The following is an 18073-nucleotide window of genomic DNA, read 5'->3' on the forward strand; positions in this document are numbered from 1 at the left end:
TGCCCTCTAAAATACTGTGCCTTGTGATGTACTGTGCCACTATCCTCTAATGTACTGTGCCACTGTCCTCTAATCACTGTTTCCCAATCTGTGCCTCTCCAGCTGTTGCAGAACTACAACTCCCATCATGAGCTGTCAGCAGAACAAGATGGGAGTTGTCTTCTTGCTTTCTGGTAAGCTACAGGCTGCAAAACTACGTTTCTGGTCCAGCATCTACATCATTGTTTGTATCCTTCATTTATACTTTAAGTTGAATGAAAAACATGATTTTTTTATTTTTAAACTGAGGTTTCTCTGCTGAGTAGTGCGGGATCCTGTGAGATAACCCCCAGCATGTAGAGTAAAGTTGGTGGGTGCGATGCTCTGCAGAGTGTGTGGGCTGCTGGGATACAGCCCAGTGCTGGAGGATGGAGCTGCTATAGCAGGGGAGGCTCCGCACAATAGCGAGCAGGCTCGGGTCACGTGACTGCTGCTCTCCTAGAAAACACCGCGGAGTGGTGCGAGCTCTGCAGATCCCGTCAGCTGCAGCCGGGGCTCGGTGTGTGCGGGCTGGACTGCAGGGGGCGCACTCATGTCACAGAGGTGGTTTGACCGGGTGAGGGTCCCTGATACGGCGGGCACCGGGATGCACAGGGCCATGCTGGTCAAGTCCGGTAAGCGAGGGATTTATTCTGTATTCTGCTCATGGCTTCTACATGCAGTGCTGACAGGCTGCAGAGCATCGCACTGTGCGCAGCCCATAGGTGATGGAGCAAGATTGACACCGGCAGTTTACATTTCAAGAGGTTCTGCAGCAGCTTTGCATGTTATTTTATTGCATTGTGTCCTATAACCTGTGGCTTCTGTGGATGTTAGGAAACTACAACTCCCAGCATCCCCTGCCCATAGCATGCTAGGTGTTATAGTCTCACAGTAGCTTCCATCCTTCTGGATTGCTGGGAGTTGTGGTGTACACAATTGTTCACATACAATGTATCCTTTATACCATAGCTGGGACTGTCAGTATCTGCTAGTAATGCACCTGTATACATATGGAGGGGGCAAAGGGATAAGTAACTAGGAAGGAGCAGCCCTTTGGGTGTCTCCTTCTATTAGGTGCAAGTTGTATCTGTCACTGGGAAAGCTGGGTAACAATAAGTAGAGACGCCATTATAGATCTCATAGGTTGTCCCTGATTTCTTAGTGTAAAATTGACATATCTGCCCACTTATATATAATAATATCTTTATATACTTCTTTATTGCTGCAGAATTCTTTCCGTCTACTGTGGGAGTTGTACCGGTGCCCATGGACATGTAGTAAAGTTGGAATTATCTCTGTTTTTTTTCTAGGACAGGGAACCTTGGCTCTACAGCTGTTGCAGAACTACAACTCCCATCATGCCTGGACAGCCAAAGCTTTAGCTTTGTCTGTCCATGCATGATGGGAGTTGTAGTTTTGCAACAGGTGGAGAGCCAAGGTTCCTTACCCCTGTTCTGGGACAATGTTATCAAACCTGTAGCTTTCCAGCTTTTGCAAGACTACAACTCCCAGCATGCCCAGACAGCCAACGGCTGTCTGGGCATGCTGGGAGTTGTGGTCTTGCAACTGCTGGAGAGTCAAAGGTTTAAAGCTACTCATCTACAGTAATAGGAGTCTGTTTTCCTCCTTATACAATGCGTATATAACTGTATAGCTGCCTATAGATCCTGGTGGGTCCATAGGGCGACACAGAGACATTTTTATTCATTGTCAATTGCAATTGTAACTTATGTCGAGAGGGAAAAGGGAGCCCCCACCCCCGCGAGGTACACTGCCGTCATTGGGATAGACAGTCATTGTAACGTCTTTGTGATCCTGCGCTGAGCATTACAAGATTCCTTATAGGAGAGGTCCCCCCATGTATGTCACATCATTCTCACAGGGTAGATAGGAAACCATCAGTTTCTATAGTAAAGTTACTATTCAATTTATGTAGTGATGGAAATATTTGTAAATAAAAATCTAAATATTTACAAATTTAAAATAAATGCTGTTACTGAGAGTTAGAAACTACTTGTTCTGGGAGAGTTTAGTCCTTCTGGATGGAATATCTAGATCTGGATCATACTTGTAGTTGTTCTTCTGTGCAGTTCCGTTAAATAGGTGAAGACCATAGTTGAGCAAATCTCCCAGTAAGAGCTGCCAATCCTGAGTTTGGGCTCTGTTCTTACCATCGTCATGGCTTATGTCGCAATGGAAGCCATAACACCGGCACAGAACCTGCCAAATGACAGATAGCAAATGGGACCAAGGGACTAGTGATGAGCAAACATCAGAAGAACGTCCAGGTCCAAGCCACATGGCCGAACCCAAACACTCAGCGTTCAACTCCTGGCGTCTATGGAGTCCTGGAAAGCTCCTTCACCGGCCTACGTCTGTTTCACGCCCTCCGGCGCTTTGTCAAAGCTGCCTTGACAAAGCGCTGGAAGGCGTGAAACGGACGTAGGCCGGTGAAGGAGCGTTCCTCATGTGTCCTGTTATGCTATTTTAATCAATCAAGGTGGATATATGGTGAGTGCCGCTAATGCTACGTTTACACGGAGCGATAATTCGCCCAATCGATCGTTTAACGATTTTGAAGCAACGATTTGGTTTTGATAACGATCAGCGTTTAGTCCAATAAATCGTTAGAAAAATCGTTTGAAAATTCGTAAGAAAAATCGTTATTGCAATCGTTTTTAAGATCTCTTAAGCCCATCTTTTACATAGGGTAAATCGGTGAAAGACTGTCTACACGAAGCGATCTGCGAATTTTCAGCGAACGACGATTTGAGAACATGTTGAAAGATCAAAATAAACGTTTTCTCACTCGTCGTTTGATCGTTTGCTGTGTTTACACAGTACGAGTATCGCTCAAATGCGATCGCTTATGAAAAAATGTGAACGATAATCGTTCCGTGTAAACGCAGCATTAGAGTCTTCTTTATTATCTACATGATGAACTGATATGATAAGCAGAGCTCCACCTACACCGCTATACCTGCTCTCGATCTGCAGAGCCCTGTAGTTCCTGGATATAGCCAAACATGATGTTTGCTTATCACTACAAGGGACCCCATTGCTTTCTTATAAGGTCCTTCAGGTTCTAGCATGGTGTCTGTGGTTTTGACAGGACGAACAGGGTGGAGCCCCTGACTATAGTGTGCATTGAGCCTTAAGGCCCTATCACACCTAGCGATTAGCGGACGTATTAGGCCACTTAGCGTCCGTTATGACCGATAATCGCTTGGGGTAATAGCTCCTGTTAAAAGGCAACGATCAGCCGACATGTACAATGCCTGCTGATCCTTGTCTTTCAACATGTTGAAAAAAAAAAACCAAGAATGATAGTGACGATCTGCTCGCTTCGTAAAATAGATCGTCCGGGCAGCCCCCCTGCTCCTACCTGCTTGCTGTCGGCACGTGTAATAGCACGGGCAGCGATCAGGGAATGAGGAGCAAGCGAGCGCTGATCTGACAGGTCGGCGCTCACTTGCTCCTAAACATCGGGCCATGTAATAGGGGCTTTAGTCCTGCAAGTATTTCCCTGTATTTCCATTGAATACAGTGGGAAAGTCGAGCATTTAACCAGCATTTAACCTATTGCATTTTTCATTCTAATTACAGTACATTTTGTCCCTTGAAGGGATGCTTAAATAAAATATACCAAAATTTTAATGAAAAAAGGTAATAGGTATAACTGTTTGGCCATCAGTTATTGAAACACCTCAAGGTGTCTGGCCGAGCATCAAGCTCAAACAGGCACCCTGATGCATAACTGAGCACGCTCGCCCAACACTAGTGGAGACCGTCTCATTTCAGAATTCTGAATTTGAAAAATAGAACAACTCTTACAGGACCAAATGAACGGATGGCCATCAGCTTGTTTGTCAGCTGATCACATCTTATAAGTGGGTTTAAAGGGTTTGTTCACCAAAAAAAAAATAAAAAATTCTTTCAAATCAGCTGGTACCAAAGATTTGTAATTTACAAAGTCTCCCAGTACTTATTAGCTGCTGTATGTCCTGCAGGAGGAGGTGTATTCTCTGCAGTATAACAAAGTGTTCTTTGCTGCCACCTCTGTCCATGACAGGAACTGTCCAGAGCAATAGCAAATCTCCATTAAAACCTCTCCTGCTTTCTAGACTACACCACTTCCTGCAGGACATACAGCAGCTGATAAGTACTGGAAGATGTGAGATTTTTTAAAATAGATTAAATTACAAATATTAACCCCTTTAAAAATACGTGTGTACATAATATGCCTTACTAACAGGCCTCTAGAGTGCTCCAGATGACTCCTGACATCCACAGGAGTGTCGTACCCAGGGGTCAGTCAGTAAAAGGGTGAAGGCCTCGCCTGTCTCGGGTTCCTCTATGCTGCTTGTCTTGGCACCACATGTGTTTATTCTGTAATCTTTGTATAACTTGCCGGTATTAGTTTTGGTTGGTTCTTAGGCCGATAATTCTGTAGTAAACATCTTCATTGTCCTGAACTCACCAGGTCATTGCTTTACAGTGACACATCTCTCATCCTCCCCCATATAACATATAGATCCCATGTGCGTCATGTTTACATCCGAAGCTCGGCCATGACTTTTTGTCAGGTTATATGTTTATTGCACCTGTAGCACAATGCTGGCTAGGAAACACATTGTGAAATAGAGCTGGTTTACTGTTGTATATTGTGCTGTAGTTTATCAATGCTGTCACCGGGGCCAAGACAAACACTTATCTTCAGTGGAGTAATAGATGAAGACATGGTGCAAGAGTGGAGAGGTCTGTGGTAGGATCACCCGGATGTAAATAAAAGGACAGTCACATTGGGGCGCTGGAAAATGTGGGGGCTGTCTGTGGTTTTGTTGGTAATGGAACTTGATCAGAATAGAAAGTGTCTTGGCTGTGTGTGGGCAGTGGGATAATGTGTGTGGCCGCCAACAGGCCAAGGTGGGGACAGAATTCAAACTTCTCTTTGGTGAGGTGCCACCTTTAAAAGGAAACTATCAGCAGGTTAGATTCGTCTAACCTGCTGATGGTTTCCCTTTAGGGTAGCTTCACACGTACCGGATCCGCAGCGGATTTGACGCTGCGAGTTTACAGTGAAATCCGCTGCGAATCCATGTAGTGTGAAGGTCTATGGGGTTACATATCCGCAGCGGAATTTTCATTCCACTGTGGATATGTAACCTGGCCCTTTAACCCCCAGCAGCTCCCGTCCCGAAGCATACATTACCTGCTCGGCGCCGCTGCTGTGTGTGAAGCTCCCTGCTCCCCATCAGCCAATCACTGCTGCCGTGCACTGATTGGCTGATGGGGATTGCCGGGAGCCTCACACACAGCGCAGTAATGTATGCTCCAGGCGGCTGGGGGTTAAAGGGGCCGGGTCACATACTGGTAACGGAATGAAAATTCCACTGCAGGTATGTGACCCATTCAACTTCACACTACCAGGATCCGCAGCGGATTTCGCTGCAAACTCGCAGTGTGAAATCCGCCGTGCATCCAGTACATGTGAAGCTACCCTTAAAGGGATTTTCCACTCTTTCCTCCACAAACAGCACCATTACCTGGGTGTGGTTTTACTGCTCAGTTCCAATAAAGTGAATCCAGCTGCAATATCACACAATACCTGAGAACAGAGATGGCGTTGTGCTGTTTTTACACATAGACAACAATGGGAGAGCTTATACTAGGTGTAGGGGCGGCGGCAGATCTTTGCCATCTCCTAAGGACCCTTTAGATCATCTGGGGAGCCCCTCCGCAGCTTCCCGCGGCCCCTCCCCCCACTGCCAGCGCATGTAATATTGCCGGCATCGAGCTGGAAACGAGAATCAAGAGAACGCTGACCTGACAGGTTGGCGCTTGCTTGCTCCTTGAGATCGCCCTGTGTAATAGGGGCTTTAGACATCAGAACCCTCATTATTCTGAACAGCTAGTAATCGGTCCTGTAATAATAAAGCAATGGTATTGGATTTGTCATATCTGATCTTTTGCGCATTCTGAATCAGTAATGTGATGTTTTTCATAGACCATCTGTTCCTGATAGATGCTGCTAAGTCTCGGGCCCTTCAGTTCTTGTATTTTCCTCTTCTGATTAAAAAAAAGCCTGTTGAGAACTTCAAGTATTTTCATTTTATTTATGTGACGTCTTAAAGGGGTACTCTGACACTTTACAACTTTTAATATAATGATCCTTTATATAAAATAAAACATCTTATTCTTACCTCACCACACTCCCCCGATGTCCTCCTGCTCTGTCTCCGGGTCCCCTCTGACTCTGCTGCTGCCTCCACTTCTGAGATGAACTTGTCTCAACAGCGACAACCTGCTCAGCCAATCACTGACTGAAATGGGAGAGCTCCGTGGCCAGTGGTTTGCTGAGTGGGCCGTCACTGCCAAGACAAACACGTCCCCAAAGTGGCAGCGGCAACGGTCAGAGGGAAAACCCAGGGACAGTGCAGAAGGACCCAAAGGGGAGCATGGATAAGTAAGGCTAGCATTATATTAAAAGTTTTCAAAGTTTATCTGGGAAGTTGTATAGTTTATAGTCTCTTTCTACATTGGCAATGTCAATTTAAGTCATCAGACTCATAAGTGGGTTGAGGTCAGTTCTCATTATGCGCAGTTTTGATGCATTTTCTTATTGAAAATGTGTTTTTCAGAGAAGTATTGCCATGAGGAGAAAGTGATTTGACCTGCAATCACAACTGATGTGTTTTATGAAGATCTTGTGGTTACTGTATGTTGACATGTTGCGTTTTTACTTCATTTTTGTAACGTTTTTACTGTGTTTTGGCCTGCAATTTTCCAAAACTTTTGTGAGAATAATGCATTATACCTTGATTTCTGCAAATGCAGTGAAATATTGCCTTCTTTAAACGATTTTGAAGAAATTACAACAATTATATTATTAAATGTGGCAAAGACACAACATGAGAACTCATGTAGCTGCTACATGTCATGATCCCCTCAGGACAGACCAATTCCTTAGACACATAAAACCATTTGATTGTCTTGTGGTCTGACAAAGATCAGCGATAATCGGCTGATCGTGTCTTTTGGTCCTGACCTAAAATCATGTGCTTCGGACCAACAGCTGATTAATCTGTAAAAAATTAAATTAAACAAACTATACTTACCTCTTCACGCTCCCTGATGTCCTGCTAGCTTTGGCTCGCTCCTGGCAGTGTCTGAAGTGACAGGTCCCTCAGCCAATCATCAGGACAGTGGTACAGCCAGTGATTTGCTGAGCAGCCTGTCACTTCCGACACTGCAGGGAGCAGGCTGAAGCTAGCAGGACATCAGGGAGCAGGGAGAGGCATGTATAGTTTATTATGTTACAAGGGCTGCACGGACATCGCTAATGATATACACACAGCCCTTTCTGCACAATTATAGGCCTGTATACAGCCACAACAAGTAAGCGCCGATCTAGCAGATCGGCCTCGCTCATATCATGTCATTGGGCTGTGTAATAAAACCCTTAAAGACCCCTCTGCCATTTGACTGTGGGGGGCTCAAACTGGTTTGGGCCCAGGAGCCTGAACACCCCATAGTTGAATGTAGGATGCAGGTTCAGCAACATGGCTTTATAAATTCACAGAATCTCACCTTTTATTGTGGTGACTCATGAATCCTGTTGTGATTTACTAACAATCAACACAACTTGCCACCTTCACAACTCCATATACATTTATTATATTTGGAAATACAGTTTTCTTAGATGAAACACGCACGTTGCTTCTGTACACCCACATAAGTGGCTCTAAATGACTCCCCGAAGAGCCTTACATAAAGCTTAGCCATGGCACACTGAGTACACTGAAAACAGGGATTTTTTTCCACTTACTTTGCTTTCTATTATCTAAAATATGTGGTGGGTTGATTTTAAGTTTATTTTGCAGTTTGACTATTTCTTTGTATAGGTGTTTACAGCAACTACCTTACCAGAAGTTAGTGGACTTTCTAAACCAGGCAAATGTCAGGCTCTAAGATTTTTTTATTGTCCCCAGAAAACTATTTTAGGCATTGTTCTTTTTTTTGCCTGTTTTTTTTTTTTTTTTTTTTGGCCTGCCATGATTTGGAGGCAAAAAGACAGCTGCATTATGATACTACAAACATAATTTTCAAAATACGGCTATATTTTCATTGCAAAATGATGGCTGTCAAAAATAGGGGCTCAGGAGTTAGCACTGTAGCCTTGCAGCGCTCAGGTCCTGGGTTCAAATCCCACCAAGGGCAACATCTGCAAAGAGTTTGTATGTTCTCTCTTTGAGTTTGTATGTTCTCCCGATAGGTAAATTTACAGTGGGCCCAAATTGACAAAGTAAAGTGCTGCAGAATCAGTTGGCGCAATACAAATAAAAGCATTACATACCCTAAGGGCCAGTAATGGAGTAAAACTGGCGGAACTCTGTGTGAACTGGCCCTAAAGGTGTGATGCTTACAACATGAAGCTATGGCATGCCATCAGTTTATGATCAATAGGGATCCAATTTCTTGGTTTGGCATATCCTAGCTATATGATATCACTTTATAGTATACACCCTTAAAGTAATGTCAAGTTGTATAGTTAAAGGGGTTGTCCTCCCACAACAATGAAAGTGACTCCAAGGAGTACTTACGTGTGTTAACCTAGCAACAAGTTATCATAGCAGTGCCACTTCAGAAGGCTATCTATGAAATTCAGACAAACTTTTTACTTGAGAGACATTCTATGTAGGCACTTTTCATTCCGACAAGCATATGAGAGTCATTAACGATGTACCCTCCTTCTATTACATCAGAATTCCCCTATAAGTATAGAAAAGGGAATGCCAGAGAATTTTTTTCTTTAAATCTTCCCGCACTGCCATATGCCCTGCAAGAAGTGGTGTATTTTTTTCTGCAGACACAGTGCTCTCTACTGCCAACTCTGTCTATGTCAATAACTGTCTAGGAGCCAACCCTTGGCTTGGTCCTTCCACAGGCTCTTTTTTGCATATTCATGTTACCCAGGGAGCAATGTACTTAGAATTTCATTGCATTGAGTGCTTTACTGCTCCACACTGATGAGGGGCAACATCCCGAAACAGCTGTATGTGGATGGATACCTGGCCTTAGTTTTTCCCTTGTCATTACATTGACTTATAGGGCCACTTAATATGGTGGTTTTTGTGGTTTCCCTACAGGTGTCACCCCTTGGCTGGGTCCTTCCCGGAGGGATATCAGGCTAGTCCTCTGTTACCAGACTCTTAAATGAGGCTCCACAGGCTCTTTTTTGCATATTCATGTTTCCCAGGGAGCAATGCACTTAGAATTTCACTGCATTGACTGCTTTATCTAGCAGCCGGCAGTGTTATCTTTGGCTGAGATCAGTGATCTGTTTCTCTTATGGCTCTACTAGCATTTCTCCCACCTAGCCAAAATCCTGCTCCACACTGATGAGGGGCAACACCCCGAAACAGCTGTATGTGGATGGATACCTGGCCTTAGTTTTTCCCTTGTCATTACATTGACTTTTAGGGCCACTTAATATGGTGGTTTTTGTGGTTTCCCTACAGGAGTCACCCCTTGGCGTGGGTCCTTTCTGGAGGAATATCTGGCTAGTCCTGTGTTTTGAGACTCTTAAATGAGGCTCCACAGGCTCTTTTTTTGCTTATTTATGCTTCCCAGGGGGCAATGCACCTAGGATTTTTCACTGCATTGAGCGCTTTATCTAGCTGCCAGCAGTGTTATTTTTGGCTGGTCTCCCTGAGATCAGCGATCTGTTTTTCCAATAACTGTCTAGAGCAGGAGGGTTCTTAATGGAGATTTCCTACAGGTTTCATCATTTGCTGTCACAGACAGAGGTGCCAGCAGCGAGCACTGTGTCAGATTGGAAAGAATTCACCACTTTCTGTGGGACATACAGCAGTTGATAAGTACATTTTTTAAATAGAAGTAATTTACAAATCTGTTTACCTTTCTGACATCAGTTGATTAAAAAAAAAAGTACTGGAGTTTTTAAACCCCTTTGACTCCCACTTTAAGCTGCAGATCTTCATGTTCAGATTGGCTGCCGTATATTAGCAGAAGCCCACCCCAAGCTCACCAGGAAATGCTTTGTGAACTGGTTTCTATTCCTGTAAATAGAAGAATGATTATTCTCTGCTAGCAACCACTGAGACATAGAAGTTTACCAGGTAAACATTGCACATATAATGAAGTAAATGAGCCTCGATAAGGGATCCCGGAGAATTACTTTACAGCTGATTACTGTATTTCATGCCTATTATGTTCTAGCGTTACTTTAGAGACAGTTTCAGCACAGATTTTTGCATTAGGATTGATTCACCACCTTTATAGGATATCAGTTAAATAAAATGTGACGTGTGTTTTCTGAAAGGTTGTTTTTTTTTTGTCCAAATCAAATATCAGAAAAATGAAGGAAAGTAGGAGCGTTTGCTATGGAAACACAATTTAACGTTTAAAAACGCTAAAGAAGATAAGAGCACATATCCCATTCACGGAAAATCAGATAACGCCTGCTTCCTTCAACATAAAGAGGATTCCGTCAGTTTTGCAGTTATCTAGATGCATCCACCCCCACAGATTGCATAGAATCATCAACACTCAGTCCAACCCGACACACTCCCTGCTCCTGGCCCGCACCCTCCGAGACGGCATCACGTGTCCTCAGTCTCTTCAATGGTCCAAGTTAACCCAGGGATGATAACTACAGTCTCCCTCAGCTTCCTCCAGTGCTGCTGTGACCCCCTCCCCCCACACACACACATCCAACCATGCCCGCTCCTCTAAGCCCCCGGCTCACCCCTGTGCTGTGACATCTCCCCCCCACACACACATCCAACCATGCCCGCTCCTCTAAGCCCCCCGGCTCACCCCTGTGCTGTGACATCTCCCCCCCACATCCAACCTTGGCCGCTCCTGTGATCCCCCGGCCTGCTCCCCCCCCCCCAAGGTCCAACCATGCCTGCTCATGTGTTTCCCCAGCCCACTTCCCCCCCAGATCCAAAGATGCCCGCTCCTATGAAGCCCCAGCCCACTCCCCCCTCCTACATCCCACACACAGCCGGTATGACAGCACAGGTGCGGGCTAGGCGGCTGACAGGAGCGGGCACCATCGGCTGTGTGTGTGCCGGGAGAAGTGTCACAGCACAGCTCACCCGCGGCACACACCCCTCCTCTCCCCCCGCGGGGTGCGCTCCTGTTCCAGCATGATCCACACATATATGTGATCGGTGCTGCGCGCCGGCTGCATCACCCCCACTTACCCACGGCAAAACTCCGCCCCATCCCCCCCGCGGGACTGGCCGGCGGTGTGACCCCCACGGCAAATCCCCCCCGTGACTCGCCGGCGGCATCAGCTCCGGTCACCCGTGGCAGCAAAACAACCCCCCCCCTCTGGTCGGTGGCATCACTCCAACTCACCCCCCCCCCCCTTTGACTAGCCTGCGCCCCCCCCCCCCCCGCTCCCGCTACTCACCTGCGGCGTTGTTGCCGTTTAAAAATGCTCCCCGCCAACCACAACTCACCTGCGGCACCGCAACACCCCCCTGCTGCGGCACAACTGCCTCTACAGCTCCCCCCCATATCCCACAACTCACATAACTGCATTGCCGCTCAATCAACTCTGCTATGCTGCTCAATCAACTCTGCTATGCTGCTCAATCAACTCTGCTATGCCGCTCACTCAACTCTGCTATGCAATTCAAGCAACTCTGCTATATCTTGTGGATATCAGCTCTGCTACATCATTTACCAATCAAGCATAAGCATTGCATGATGGGAGATGTAGTTTTCTGGCCGGCACTATGTTGGATATAGGCAGGCTTTTAAAAAAAAACTTGTAACTATGGAACGGAAGCAGCTAGAAAGATGGGGGATGGCTCAAAATTCTCAGGGGGACTTCGTGAGTAAGACCAGCTAGGAGCATTTTATTTTTTTTAGCTCTTGGGGGAAATACCCTAGGCTCTTTTTTTTACTATGGTGTTTTATGGGTTGACATAGGGTTCCACCGTGCTCAGTGTCCTGCTTTAAGTGAAGGATAGGGCGCATGCTCCTCCGCTGCCCCCGCTCTCCGCTCATAGAGATGACATGTCATTTCTTTGAGCGAAGAGGGGAGGAAGCGGGCACAGGCGCATCCTCTCCTTCACTTACAGTGAGACACTGAGCAAGGCGGGATTCCGATGTTATTGCTCAGTGTGAACGGGGCCATACACTAGGGGGAGATTTATCAAACATGGTGTAAAGAAAAACTGGCTCAGTTGCCCCTAGCAAACAATCAGATTCCACCTTATATTTTCCAAAGAGTCAGTGAGGAATGAAAAGTTAAATCTGATTGGTTGCTAGGGGCAACTGAGCCAGTTTCACTTTATACCATGTTTGATAAATCTCCCCCTATGTTTATGGAGTGACATATGCCGTAGGAAATTCCTCCCTCCATATAACTCTATTGAAGTGTGAACAGATCCTTAGCAGTCCTTTGACATATCATAGAGAACACCCCCACTGGTCCATAGAATGAAGGGGCCATGCCGCTCATGCCCTTTAATTATGCAGCCCATCTAAGCAGCGTTAACCCCTTGTTAATACCATATGACGGTAACTTTGAAATTCCTAACCAGGTCGTTGTATAAATCAACATCTTAATTACCTTTTCCAAGTCACATACCAGTCATTCTTTCTTCTCCTATCGAGAACATGAAAAGTAAACTTGAAGTTCTTGCCAGAAACATCTTAGACTTTTAGGTGTGGCTGGGAACTGTTTACATCCCTGTATGAGTAGATTGTAGTTTCAGATTTCACTCTTATGAAAACTTTGGCATTTTGACGTAAATAAGGTTGATCCGTGTAAAAATTCCGATATAATGCAACGTGTTTGTGTTGAAGCAATGTATCGAAGTAACATTTGTTATCTCAATATACAGTAGGTGAAGAAAGAGAGTCAAAGGGAGAGGGTAGTGGAAAAAGAAGGATCCAGTGTGACTTGCTGACAGTATGTCTATGTTCACACATAGGGGGGCATTTATTAAGTCCGGGTTTTTTTTCACAACGGGCTTAAAAATGTCCCCGCAGCACTGACAGTACGCAGATTTATGTAGAGGCGCACTGCCTCTACGTAAATCCTGCGTGTACTGGTGTGTGCACGGAGAGAAACCTACACCAGCTCAGGGCTCAGGTTTTCTTATCATTTTCCTGATGGAAAAATGATGAATTCAGCAAAACCAGAGTCAGTGCCCCCCGTTCCCCTTTCTCTGGCCCCCTAGCGCAACCGGCGTAAACTGGGCTGATGCAAAAATTTTATTTGCAAAACAGGCGCTTACGAATAAATTTATAAATTCAGCCCATTTTATGCCCAAAAAAGTGACACCTTAAAGCTTGGTAAATCCCCCCCCCCCCCCCCCCCATAGTATTTTTGTCAGTCTTTTGCTCTTTCAGCCAAAATCAGGAGTGGAACTGACTGGCTTCGCCAGGGGGGCAGGGAGAGGGTGGAAGGGGGGGGCGCGGACTCTGGGTCCACTTAATTTATCATTTTTCATGCCAAAAAATGATAAGGAAACCTAGCTGGCGTAGGTTTCCTCAGCGCACACACTGGTGCGCACGGGATTTATGTGGAGGCAGTGTGCCTCTACATAAGTCAGCGAAGTGCTGGCAATGTGGGGACATTTTTAAGCCCGGCACAGACAACGCCGGACTTAATAAATGTCCCCCTTTGTGTTTTTTTAACCCACTCCTGGTATTGGTTGAAAAGTACCAGAAACAATAGTAGGTGGGTGCTAATCTCACCAGACCCAGGTAGTATGACAAGCCAAAAAGCAATATGGAGACAGCATGTCACCAACTTTAGCCAACAGACTCCATGTACTTTGCGGGACAGAGCACTGTCCTAATTAGTTTTAATATTTTAGTGTTCTGTCTGTATAATAATAAATATATTGTTGAAGAGGCATTGCTTACATTATATGCATAGACATTGTGGTTGAATTGCTAGAACTAGCCAAGGGAGGTATTTCTGGAAAATCACGTCTTTTAGCTATGTATAGGTGGGCAGCACATTTAGGAAAGAGAAGAAAATTCAGTATGCCACTGCTCAGAAGCATGAATATGATGAATATTATCATCGATTGAGCTGCAATGTGTATATTTGTCCCTCAGAATGAATTCTGCCATTCGTCTGATGGAAGGAAGAATGAGGAGGAGGACACTCTTGTTCACTTACTAGCAATTATGTAAACAGCGTGATGAGCTGAAAAGTGCTGGAGAAATGTCATGCAGTGAGTTGTGTTAACCCTCTCTGCGGGAATGTTACTGGAGGGAGAAATCTCGGATATAATGACATGGAGCAGGAATGCTGCGACTCCTTGGGAAGAGATCTAATCCCCTGTGTGACCCTCAATGTCGCATACTGAATGGAAAACTACCATTCCCATCATGCCTGGACAGCCAAAGCTGAAGCCAAGGATTTGGCTGTCCAGGCATGATGGGAATTGTTGCTGGAGGGCCGCAAGTTTGACACCCCTGCCCCTGGGTTTGTAGAAATCCCGCCACTTGCCATATAACTATCCCCTGTCAGAATGGAACCAATTTCCTAAAGAAATCTCCACAAAAAATCTGTCACATGTGAACATGGTCATTGGCACCTGGAGTCCTATGGAGTGCAGCTTTTGTGTTGACATCTGAATATTAGGAAGTCTTTGCTGCTTATTGATGGGAGCCGCGGTATCATATGATGTTAGACTATTTCACTTATCGCTGGACTGTAAGTGTGGAGCCCACTCGGTTTATCTGACTCCAGCCCCCCTCCTCCTCTCCACGCTAACAGTACCATCTGTGCTCATCCTGCCAAATGTTCATTTTGTAAGCGACATTTCTGCCAGCTCTATAGACTGATATTCCTCTCCCGGATGGCTGCTTCCAACCCTGCAAATCATATTTACTTTATATTAACTGTATTAGCACAATGAGCCATCTTACAATAGACTTTTACCATCCTGGAAATCAGCTGGAAGGTAAATGGCAGAATATCACTGTGACATGCAATTTCATAGCGGGATAATCGGATTTCAATTATCTACCTATTGATTCCTTACAATGGTTTCCCGAAGACAAAGATGTAAAGAGACTGCCATTTACTTTAAGATGTGAATTGTCATACAGATATTAGACTGCAATCTGTAAAAAAATGAGTATGAGGACCTATCCGTTCATGACATAAGCTGAGAACCCGACGCACTGACCCCTCACTAATTTAAGCAACCCATGTGCTATGATATGTTCTTACAATTACGAACCAGAAATCCGGCAGGTTCGCTCATCTCTACTTACAATGGTTTCCATTTATGCCTGTTACCAACCTAAAAACACCAAGGGATGCCCACAGGATGGCCGCTTTTGGGCAGGGTTTGCTTGCACCCCATCTATTCACCAACCTGGTTGCAGGATTGTCACACTAAAATAAGATAAGATACGATAATCCTTTATTAGTCCCACCATGGGGAAATTCAGTGTGTTACAGCAGCATAGGTATTACACATAAAAAAAGCTAAAAGGTAAAGTAAAGGCATTACGATTAAAGTAGACAAAAATACGAAAAAGGTAAAAAAAGATACAATAAAAAAAAACTTGACTATTTTAGTTCTTTTTGTGGAGTGATCCCTGCATGGGTCGGTGTTGGTTGTACAGCCTAACCTCTGAAGGAAGGACTTCCGATATCACTCCTTCTCGCACTTTGGGTGAATTAAACGCTCACTGATAGTACTGCCCAGTGCTATCACGGTCTGGTCCATAGGATAGGACGCCATCTTGGAGCGGTCCCCGGCCGGCAGCAGTAACAGAGATCGCTCCTCCGGGACAACGTCCCAGAGGAGCGATCTCCCCCACTAGACACCAGGGATAAGCTGCGTCTGGTAATCGGATGCAGCTGTCATGTTTGACAGCTGCAGCTGATTACTGTATTAGCGGGCACGGCGATCGGACTGTGCCCGCTAATACCCGCGGTCCCGGGCTACAAGGGGAACGCGGAACCGCGGCGGTTCTGAACACCTTTTACGGGCGCATGACGTAAGGGTACGTCATGCGTCCTTAAGAGGTTAAAGGGACCCATTTTGCTCTTAAAGGGACATATTTCGCTCTTAAAGAGATATTTCACTTTTAAAGGGACCCAGGTCGCTCTTAAATGGACCCAATTTGTTCTTAAAGGGACCCATTTCGCTCTTAAATGGACATATTTCGCTCTTAAAGGGACCCAGGTCGCTCTTAAAGTGACCCAGGTCGCTCTTAAAGGAACCCATTTTGCTCTTAAAGGGACATATTTCGCTGTTATAGGGACATATTTCACTCTTAAAGGGACCGGGGTCGCTCTTAAAGGGACCCATTTTTCTCTTAAAGGGACCCGGGTAGCTCTTAAAGCGAGCCAGGTCGCTCTTAAAGGGACCCAGGTCGCTCTTAAAGGGACCCAGGTCGCTCTTAAGGGGACCCAGGTCGCTCTTAAGGGGACCCAGGTCACTCTTAAAGGGACCCAAGTCGCTTTTAAAGGGACCCAGGTCGCTTTTAAAGAGACCCAGGTCGCTCTTAAAGGGACCCAGGTCGCTCTTAAAGGGACCCAGGTCGCTCTAGCGACATGGGTCTCTGTAAGAGCAATATGGGTCCCATACCTTTTGGAGCGACTTGGGTCCCTTTAAGAGCAACATGCGTCCCGTCCCTTTAAGAGCGACTTGGATCCCTTTTAAGAGCGACATGGGACCCTTTAAGAGCGACTTGGGTCCCGTCCCTTTAAGAGCAACTTGGGTCCCGTACCTTTAAGAGCGACTTGGGTTCCTATTAAGAACGACTTGGGTCCCTTTAAGAGCGACATGGCTCCCGTACCTTTAAGTGTGACTTGGGTCCCTTTAAGAGCGACTTGCATCCCTTTAAGGGCAACATGGGTCCCTTTAAGAGCGGCTCTGCTACTTATAATGGTAAAGATCATTGCTCGGTTACCATGACAATCTTACTCATGTCAGTGAGACAAAATCGTTAAGGACCTTCCATATATTACATCTTCTATTGGCCAATAGTGGACATGTGACTGTGGATGTTGTGATACATTGCCTGACAAGACCTTAGAGTTCCTATTGGCTGCTATATTTCAGCTATTTGCATATGTGCTGTGATTGGCTGTTAGCGGTTAGAGTGTGGCCATTATTTCCAATGGGCCATTATTTTCTTTGGGAAATTCGGGGTCTTTAAAGGGAATCCATCAGCTCCCGGGCACTACCTAAGGTGCTTACAGTGTGCTGTAGCTGGCAGCCCCCAGTAAGCATGGCGCCTTTTTGGTAATTTTCCGTGCAGCGGATTATGTCCAATCTTATGTCTCCTACTGTCACAGAGCAGTTGTTCGTGCTACACTTGTCATGCATCCTCCTCCCTCTTCATGAATAATCAATGCTGCCCGGCCTCCTGCTCGGTCAGCTGTCAGATTGCAGATCAGTCCTCTGTAGGCAGGTTATCTCTGAAAGAATCTTTCCTCTGTAATGTGTTGGAGCTGTGGTAACTCACCTGTCTAGAGACCTGCCAGCAGTAAATTCTCTGGTTTGAACCCCCTGATGGAAATTAAATAGATAGCTTTTTTTTCTTCATTATTGTATAATTTTTAATGCTATGTTTACACACACAGTATTTTTGCTCAGTATTTTGGTCAGTATTTTGCAACCAAAACCAGAAGTTGATTGAAAACACTGAAAGGCTATGTTCACACCCTGTTAAAATTGAGTGGATGGCTGTCATTTAATGGCAAATAATTACTGTTTTTTTGTTTTTTTTTAAACAACGTCAGATATTTGCCATTAAATGACGGCCATCTGCTCAATTTCAACAGTGCGAGAACATAGCCTTTCAGTGTTCTCAATCCACTCCTGGTTTTGGTTGCAAAATACTGACCAAAATAGTTGAGCAAAAATACTTTGTGTGATCATAGCCTTAAAAGTTATACAATAATTAGAAGAAAAAAAAAGACATTTATTTAATTTCCATCGGGGGATTCGAACCAGAGAATGAACTGCTGGCAGGTCCCTAGCCAGGTGAATTACCCCTAGACCACAGCTCCAACACA

The 18073-nt window shown here is 45.3% G+C and overlaps 1 protein-coding gene across 1 annotated transcript in view; it reads left to right on the forward strand.

Annotated features, from left to right (window-relative positions):
- Window positions 1-527: 527 nt before the first annotated feature.
- FAM107A (family with sequence similarity 107 member A) overlaps window positions 528-18073 on the forward strand; it is a 43335-nt gene continuing 25789 nt past the window's right edge. Inside the window, exon 1 of the mRNA XM_069968799.1 lies at window positions 528-653. Within this exon, the coding sequence (XP_069824900.1) occupies window positions 572-653 (82 nt within the window). The 5' untranslated portion in view covers window positions 528-571. The remainder of the gene's footprint in view (window positions 654-18073) is intronic.

The sequence above is a fragment of the Dendropsophus ebraccatus genome, chromosome 4 (genome assembly GCF_027789765.1).
Source record: "Dendropsophus ebraccatus isolate aDenEbr1 chromosome 4, aDenEbr1.pat, whole genome shotgun sequence".
Lineage (NCBI taxonomy): Eukaryota > Metazoa > Chordata > Amphibia > Anura > Hylidae > Dendropsophus > Dendropsophus ebraccatus.